A 9,671-nucleotide genomic window follows, 5' to 3' on the forward strand; every position below is an offset into this window, starting at 1 on the left:
GGAAAAAAAAACAAAAACGAAATGAAAAAGAGCCGTGCTACTGTTTGATAAATTGCTCCTCACAGGGAGAAAATTCTAATAATAATTTTCTGAAGTGACTGAATGTAGCTGACAACGTTTTGGAGGAAGGAGGTGCTGATAGGAGGTAAAATCGAAGCGAATCATCCAATTAAATCCTTCAAGAGCTGATGATGGATGATGTCAGCTGCTCTGCTTCTAATTAACGTTTAAATTAAGCCAAAGAGAAGAAAGAAAGAAAAAAAAAACTTTCGGACAAGCTTGACTTCAGACCTTAAAGCCCATTGAACCGTCGTTTGGGGAGGTCTTGGAGCTATTCACGCTTAAATCTGAGGTTAATAATCTACAGAGCGCAGGTCCGGACGGTCTGCAGAGCCCATGGCAGCTTCATCCGTTTTTAGATCATATCTGTAAATGTGCAGGTGAAGCTTTCCTCCTTCTCACACAAGATGATACAGGCCTGACATTTAAAAAATATATTCAGATAAGCACAAGATTGTTTTCCCTCAAACATCCAAATAAAGAAAAAATATCTGTTTACATTTATTTAGCCTTTTCTGTAAAATCACCTTTTGTATTTTCGCTTTTTTATTTAAATAATTATCTATTTATGCAACAAAATGCACAAAATATCAACCCACGTCTGCCCACTATAGTCTGCTCTGTAACATTTTTAAATTTCAACCTAATTTTGAATCCAAGCCCAAAAGTGTCACGTTAAATCACCTTCATTGTGATATTAATATCTTTTCAGCTACCTGCACTTTCGCCGCGTTTCTGTCCAAAATTCCCTAATTAAATTCATCCCCACAAACTCCTGCTCGTTATGGAGAAATATGTATTCAAAGCAGCCACAAAGGGTGGACCTCCAAGGCAGATAATAGAATTTCCTGCTGTTTTATAACTCTGTCCCTAAACCAATGTCACCATATGCTCCTGTTGGCACAAGGCTCTCCGCAGTGGCTTCATGGGCGGCAGGCTTTACCCAGTGGGGTCAGGAAAATATGATTGTGCTTTAAAAAATACTGTATTTTCTCCGGTATTTCTTTCATTCAGCCTCTGCTCGGTTTCAGCAGGTGGTACTGCGCGCAGGTTATAATTCAGCTGCCGAACCGTGGGCTTCATTTATCACGAGAAGCTTTTTGTTCCATTTTGTGTCAAGAAATTTCTATTTGCTGTTGTTGGATTTTCAAGGTGGTACCGTTTTCATTTCAGCTAAACAACGGTGTATTTCTCACAAATCTTTATTTATTCCTACAGCTGCAAAAACAAACATTTGATCTATTTCTTTGCGATTGTTAAAACGAATATCTGAGCCACGTGAGGACAACAAGCAAACGTGCTACAAGACGAGCTTTAAATAAAACAAGGTGTGTTTCCTCTGAACAGACGTACCTGCTGCTCTCCCAGGCGTCCATTTCGTCCCCGTTTTCTCTCTCTAATCCGCTTTTCTCTTTACATCCTAAACCTCCTTCAGTAAAATTCACATTCTCCATCCTCAGACTCGGAGCCACAGCACGGCGTCACCTTTATTATACGCTTGTTTCACGCTAGCGCATTAAATTACACTGGAACTCTGGATCTTACCTGCAGGGACAGACTGGGGCAGGGGTGACACAACCTGGAAGAACAGCAGAAAATACACAGAAAATAAACAAACCGCCCGATTAAAAATGAACAAACAAAATAAAGTCAACTCTCAAACCGAGTGATTTTCTTTCTTCCTTGATTTTCTTTGTTTTTCAATTAGAAAACCATTTTTTGTTTATTCTCTCAGAAAATTTAAGAAATTATTTTTTCCAAGGCTTTATATAAACATCTGAGCACTGAATAAAGTGATATAAAATATACATGTTCCATGTGGTTATCACTGCTAGCTGTAATCATCTGAAAATGATTAGCGGAACTATTTCCTGTGATAACACTTCAAAAAACAAAAATATCAATCCATCGCCTGTCATGTTATTTGTCGACAAATAATTTAAACTGGCTTTAAAATCAAGTCCTTAAATGCGGTCAGAACGTTTATTTTTAATCCAAATTCCTATGCAACACAGTGCCTAATGTGCACATTACGCCAAATGCGCTGTGCGTAATTACGCACGAAAACGATCAAATGAATATCACGGCTGGAGACTATTGTTGGCTCAGAGTTCCTCCAAACTTTTCCATAATAGAATGATGCTGGTGGCAGTATTTTAAATGGCCATCAACTCTCCCTTTCTAGAAGAACACACCAGCAGAGGGAAACAGATGCATAAACATTTCAGGGCATCTTTCTCCTCGGCAGCAACAGACTCCTCCTATTCCCCACGTCCAATTAGTTATTATGGTCCGGCCCTTTAAGACGCAGCAGCGGGTCAGCAAGTAGTGTAGTGTTTCTCTAATTGAACTTCGCCCAATCAACAATAACTCGTTAGCAGTCGCTTTCTTTTTCTTGGTGCCCGAGAAAGCTTTTTTCCCCTTGCAGGGATTCACCCCCTCCAGTCTGTTACTTCCTAAAGATCTACATGGAGCTTGGCAGAGGACCTGCGACTCTCTGAGGGGAATACAGTCCGGCTGCCTTTACAACTACGCCCGAAGCATGGTTATTTTGGAGGAAAGCTCTCAGGCGAGCTAAGTTGCAGCATTCGGCTTTAAGTGTCAAAATATAGTGGAGGTCGAGGAGAACTCCGAACACCAGAGGAAAACTTGTGGACGCTGAAATCCGCCATTTGAATGAAATAGCCAACTTTTTTTTGCAAGCAGCGATTCTTCGGGACTGCGATGACCTCCAGTAAAGACATGAAGGCAGGTTCTGTGTTGCAGACCAGCGGCGAGGAGAGGAGACGGGCTCCCTTGGACCAGCTGCCGCCACCGGCCAACTCCAACAAACCGCTAACGCCGTTCAGTATTGAGGATATCCTAAACAAACCCTCCGTAAAGAAGTCGGTCGCAAGTATCTGTCCGCCGAGAGTGCTGGAGAAAGTTACGGGCTCCAACTCGGCGAGGAACGGGATCACCACGCCGTCCTCTCCGCTGTGCGCGCTGGAGGAGCTGGCCAGCAAAACGTTCAAGGGTCTGGAAGTGAGCGTTATCCAGGCAGCAGAAGGTAAAAACTTTCATAAGCGAAATGTGATTTTTTTTTTAGGGGGACAGATTATTCATGCAGGTGATTTTTGAAGTGAAACAAGCGGAATTATTGTGAGTTTCACAGCTGTTATCGCTGCTAGCTGGGTTTGTTTTGACTTTAAATGTAGACATGCAAGGACAGCTGTGTGGGAATGTGTGTAGAATACAAGATAAGGCAGAGAAATGGAGCATTTACGCATGCAAATATGCCTGCATATAAAAGATACAACTGGCTGATGTACTGGATAACAAACTTAGCTGCAACCTGTCACCAAAAAAAGCGAATTAGCTCTAAGGGCCCGCTGCATGCACTGTTACGTTGGATAAAAAATGACTGACATACATTTAAGTTAAATTTTGCTTTATTTTGCAGCAAATTCTTGTTGCACTGCAGACACGTGGGTGTTTACTGATTCTGATTTGGATATATTCTCGCTTGGTTCCAGACCTGGTGGGAAGCTGAACAATTATTCTGCTCATTTTCAGAGCAAATATAATTTTTTGACAACGTTGACAGCACATGAAAGTGATCGTGTCAGTGGGAACCAGGAGGGCTTTACGCTTCAGTGTAAGGTTTAGTCTGATAGTAAAGTCATATAAAATAAAATGTGTTTTGAGTAAAAGGACAAATGCAGCCTGTGAACCGAGGTCAGGCCTGCACCGCGGAGCTCTCTGTTGCTGCTGTAGTTTTGGGGGGAAGCGACCGTGGCGGCTGTTTCATCTTCTATGTTTTTTTTTTCTTCCTTTTCTATCCCCTCCAAGGTCGTGAGCACGTAAACGCCTTTGGACAGAGGCAGACGTCGAAAAAGAGGAGAAAGTCGCGGACGGCCTTCACGAACCACCAGATCTACGAGCTGGAGAAGAGGTTCTTGTACCAGAAGTACCTCTCTCCGGCCGACCGTGACCAAATCGCGCAGCAGCTGGGACTCTCCAACGCGCAGGTCATCACCTGGTTTCAGAACCGCAGGGCCAAACTCAAGAGGGACCTGGAGGAGATGAAAGCGGACGTGGAGTCGCTAAAGAAAATCACCCCACAGACCCTGCAGAAGCTCGTCACCATGGAAAACATAGAGGATCCCCAGGGTGGGGGCCCCGAGGCCAGGTCGCCCAGCGTCTCCCCGACCTCTCAAGGACACCGAGCCTTCCCACAGTCCCCCTCCTCGTCAAGAGACCAAACCACGGATGAATTCTCGGAGGACGACGAGGAAATCGAGGTGGACGATTGACAGTCAGGGGCTCTGTGATTTTCATAAACAACAACAACAATAAAGAAAATGAAAAAGGGGACATTTTTCTTCCCAAACTTTTGCACGGATATTGACAAAAGGAGAATATATACATATACGAACACTTCGGGAAAGTTTTTCTCCCCTTCCTGTTTTTCTTTTTTTTTTTCTTTCTTTCTCCATTTTAATTTATTAATCGGACTTGTAAAGCCTTCCAAGTCTGTCCTTTAAGTTCCACCACAATATCTTGAGGAATATTTGGTTTCCTTTCCAGACAGACCGAACTGTTATGGTACTGGAAGACTGAAAACTGTGTAAACGTTTTAATATACATTTTAATATTACACATTGAAGGGAGGGATGAAAAAGTTGTGCAATTATTTTTGTTTGCCATTTATTCACATTTTTTTTTCTGTTAAAGGAATCGGATCTGCCAAATATTTAAATCGCATCCCTCCCTCTTTTTTTTAAAATTTTGTTTCAACACACACATCCAGGGCTCGATGTGTCAGGCCATCCCACCTGAAGTGTAGACGGTTTTTTTTTTTTTTTTTGCGTCCTGAGAGAAAGGTGCCTCTGCAAGCATGCAGGCCTATTCGCTGCGCAAAGAAGGCACCACGATTAGTGTCGACTGCAAACTTTTACACGCTCTGAGTTCTGTATATAGATCAAACATCCTATGCGATAATTTTATTGTAACATTCTATTTAATCAGCATCTATGTAAATAAAGGTTATATGATATTTCAAGAAGCTTTCGGCGCGATTGGATGTGTGATTGTGCAGAAGATCATATCAAAAATAAGTCAATGGAAAAACCTGAGGGATGAATTAGTAGAAGGTTTTTTTTTTATGATTAAATCAGGAATTGAAAAAATTTTGGAGACACAAAAATGGTGCTAAAAGAATTCTTGTCCTCTCACTGCATTGTGTAAATCTCTACAGGAATCCTATGAGATAAAGACACGTTTAATATGTTTATTATAAGAGTAAAATAACGTTTGGAGATTAAGGGAGATTAAGGAAACACATGGAATATTCACCCTAAAATCTGCTTCGCTTGGTAAATTCGGGACCTTTTGAATAATTGACCCCTGCTTTCAGCCTTGAAGTGCCATGACTTCAATTAGCAGCCGTCCACTGCCTTTATTCCCATTCTTTCGCTCGGCTTTGAATACATCTTGTCACAAGAAGGTCCCGGTCTGGCTGCGGTGTTAAGAAAAGCCTTGCCTCCACCCCTGCGCCATATGTTTTCTTCCTCCTTCCATGAATCGTCTTTTAACACAACTAGTCGACATGATTGATTAGGTTAACCCGCCTTTGCCTTACATAAAACAGCTTCCACCGAGCCGTGGGCAATAATGGCACGCATCTGCCACTCTTGACTCGGGGTTTGTTTGGAAAGAGCGAGAAAAAAAAAAGAAAAAGTCTCCCATGAATAGCAAATGGGTGAGTGTGAGGATCCTAATGAATAAACCTCAATGGGAGGCAGTGGAAACGCGACGTGCTGCTGCTGCTGCTGCTGCTGACCATTTGCAACAGTTTTGTAACGGGATCAAAAGTTGTGTGTGTGTGTGTGTGTGTGTGTGTGTGTGTGTGTGTGTGTGTGGGTAGGGACGTGGGTGTCATTGCAGCATTTTGTTGTTGTTGTTGTTTTTTTTTTTGTTATTTATTCCAAAACAGGTTTCACTGACACTGCTGTTCAATACAAACCGGCCTGCAGGTTAGATTTTATGGCTCCTTTTACGCACACAATTACGCACCATGTACCTGATATTTCAAACTCGTTTTATTTGTTAATTCAGAGACCTTAACTTGTGGTATTTATTACTTTGGTATTACATTATGAAGTGGGAAATGCTGTGGTTATTTGAGGGACAAAAAAATAATTCACGTTTTTTTTTTTATTTTCTTGACAATCGATTTTTATGAGAATTCAAAATAATAATAATAATGGAATCCTATCCTATAATACAGACTTTTACATTTTAATAAACTTTTTATAAAGCGTTTAACACTTTATATTTAAGAAGTAGATCAACTCGCTATTTCATTTTTTTTTTATCATTACTGAAGAGATTTTTTTTTTTTTTTACAAAATTGCAGTTTGCTGTGGATGATTAGAAAAACGCACTGCTTTAAATGGAATCAGGCCCTCTCACTGTCACTACGCTGGGAATAAAAAAAATAAATCTGATATAATGTGAAAACTAAAAAGGAAACCAAGAGGCTTGTTAGGACCGATTTTTCCCCCCTCTTTTTTTTCTTTTTAGTTGTAGAGAAACAAAGCAGGCTGGAGAACACAATAGAAGTAATCGGCTGGAATCGTGGAGGTTGAAAAGTCAAGTAGGCCTTCTATTTTGGAGACACTCTGGGCTGGCAGCAGGAACATGGAGAGGATGGAGCTTTGAATGAGAATCAGTGGAAAACCGCTGTAGTGCTGAAACTCCTGTTATAACTCTATTATTTTATTTACTAAGAATTAAGAAGATTCTTTTTGGGGAAAATACTGGCTTAATAACGGTTTAATTAAAAATTGTAACAACCACACTTTTAATCCTTTATCATATTCTTAGATTGATATTTTAACATATTAATTGTACTGTTAAAATCTGGTTAATTATTATTATACAATTTCTTAACTGAATTACAGCATAAATAACTGACTCTTTATTTTCTACGGTCATAGCTATATTTTGTGTATCTGACAGTCTTTCCCTTTAAATGTGAAATGCTGCTACTTTAAGTGACATTGGTGAATTACACACATGAGCAGCTGCTGGACTTTCAAAATCACTGGTCTTCATTCTCTGGCTCCACATTTAGATGCACATTTTTATTTTTGCTCTTTTAATGAGAAAATAGAATCCAGAAGTGCCACAAGAGACAAGCTGCGATCTAAGCCAGCGCTCCAACAGAAAGCTGAAAACATTTCTTTGGGCCTAAAGGTCACAGCTTCGGGGGATTATTGTTTTTTGCAACATAACAGTGCCCTGAGGGGACATGCTCAGGCTTTAGAAGTGTGGCAGGGTGAAACCCATAACGTGGACGTGTGTGTCAGTGTGTGTGTGCGTGTGTGTGTGTGTGTGTGTGTGTGTGTGTGTGTGTGTGCTGCTGCTGCTGGCTGGCGTGCAGCTTCTCGTTGACATTATTTTATCCTCCGTTTGGAAACGAGGCCACAGGGGCCTGATTTGGAACATGTTAATGTTTAAGATGTTATCAAGGTTATTAGAAAAATATTTGAAAATCTTCCTCCCAAACAAAGCAGAAATTAGTTTTGGAGAATTCAACCCAGTGGTCTGATCTCAGTTTGTAGCATCTCACCATCAGACCTGAGAAAAGTGCTTTTGCTCCACAGCCGCCTCACTGCAGGTCACTGACCTCTATGATGAAATGGAAAAATTGTTTTGCCCTCGATGAAGACAGGGTTTTCTTTCATATCAAACCCAAACTTCATTTCTAACCTTTGACCTTTGAGAGACACAAACTGGAAAAACTGGTTATTGTCTCTGAGCTCCAACACCAGCTAGATGTCAGTGAAACCACGTCACCCCGTTGTTGTGTCGCTGTGATATTTTGTTTTTTGACCTTCCTCTACAAAGATATTTAAGAAACTCCAATCAAGCAAAGTGCTGCTGGCTTGCGACACCACCATCTACTTAGTGGAGAGGGACTAAGATACAAGCCTTGTATACATTATCAGCCAGTGTCAGGTTATCAGAGAGTTTCCTTTCACTCTGGACAAGATCACACATCAAAGCTCATCCCAGGCCTGAAAAGCACCAAGTGTGCCACCTAGTGCTCATCGGGGAGGGGTGTCTGAGCAGGAAGAGCAACACAGTTAGTCCCTGACAATGATCAATGAAATCCAGCAAAGATAAAGAGGTCGTGGGTCTAAATGGACACAATGTGTTCACATGAAATCTTTAAGAGATTTTAAAGGAGCAATGCATCTAAAGTTTTCCACAGTTTCCTCTGGAAGCGTTTGAAAATAAAATATCTCAAAGTCAGCGTCACATTTAAAAGATGAGGTGAAATGACAGGCTTAATAGATTCTACAGTCCGTCATGATAAGGAGGCGCTCGCTCTACTGGTCAGTTTCCTCATCAAGGGAACTGCAGTGAAGCAGCTGTATACTGTGGCTGTGGAGGGGGAGCTCTCTGGAGTCTAGAAAACCCTCACGAGAGTTATCTGAAGTTGAGCTTACCGACCACAAGTTTATAAAAGGAATCCCGGGAGCGTGGTGTTTGATGGATATGGTCATTTGTCAGACATGCAGGATCTAACCAAGTATGTTATCCAGTTGCATTATTGAGAAACAGCTTCCAGCAGTTTGAGCTATACAAAGGACTGAACGCTGGATATCTCAGCCTCATTTCTGACCTGTTTGGAAATGAAAATATAATGATTAATTGTTAAAGTTTCCCCTGAAGTCTCCAAAAAAAGAGTAATCCCCGAGTACAAGTGATCTAAAATGATGAGACTGAAAGGTTTTAGATCTTGGAAACAGTTTTTAACAAACTCACCTCGTGGCCCGAAGGGTGAAGACCAGCTGACTTAAGTTACAATATGGAATCACAACTATTCAATGTTCTGTTTTTAGGAATAAAAATGAGGCTTTCACTGCCAAATAAAAGCAAAAGAGGGATTTAAATGAACATAAAACACAAAATCAGTAACTTTTCTTCCACCCTAGTTTGGCACACGCCAGAATCCTTAGCAGAGTTTTTAAAAGTCGCACAATAAACCGACTTACGTATATACAAGTCATTTTAAATACACCTGTATCTAGAAGGGATAATCCCAAATGTAAGATTACGAACTATCTGTGACGCGTTTACTGAGAGCTGCCACGCAGGGGAGGGACGCAAGACATTTCCAAGGCACTGAATATCGCTCAGATTACAGTAAGGTCAATTATAAAAATGGAAAGGACATGGCACAGCTGTAAATCTAGCTGGTGCAGGCCTGTGAGCGTATGAGGGAGGAAACCAAGAGATCTGAAGCAGCTACATGGTCCAGATAGGAGGCACATAAACTGCTAATATGCAAGAAACTGGCACCATGTGAAGCTAGTCAAAGAAAATTCTACAATGAAAAGTTTTAACAATATGTTTAGTGAAATCAAAACACTGCAGTGTGCTATTTAGCAAGCAGGGCTGATGATGGGAGTCTCTTCTCTGCAACAGACCTCAGAAAACCTCGTACGTCAAAATCTAAATCTTTCAGGAAAATCTGCTCCAGTTTGCACAAGGACTAACTCAGCAGAAGCATTATTTCAGCAACACAACTACCCAAAACTTAAAGCCAAATGTGG

At 41.1% G+C, this 9,671-nt stretch overlaps 1 protein-coding gene across 1 annotated transcript; it reads left to right on the forward strand.

Annotated features, from left to right (window-relative positions):
* Positions 1 to 2,439: 2,439 nt before the first annotated feature.
* lbx2 (ladybird homeobox 2) lies at positions 2,440 to 5,107 on the forward strand. Its single transcript, XM_008290888.1, has 2 exons — positions 2,440 to 3,109; positions 3,892 to 5,107. Exons 1-2 carry the CDS (start codon positions 2,785 to 2,787, stop codon positions 4,353 to 4,355), a joined length of 789 nt encoding a protein of 262 aa, XP_008289110.1. The 5' UTR covers positions 2,440 to 2,784; the 3' UTR covers positions 4,356 to 5,107.
* Positions 5,108 to 9,671: the final 4,564 nt, after the last annotated feature.

This window comes from Stegastes partitus, unplaced genomic scaffold (genome assembly GCF_000690725.1).
Source record: "Stegastes partitus isolate 25-593 unplaced genomic scaffold, Stegastes_partitus-1.0.2 Scaffold16, whole genome shotgun sequence".
Taxonomy (NCBI): Eukaryota; Metazoa; Chordata; class Actinopteri; family Pomacentridae; genus Stegastes; species Stegastes partitus.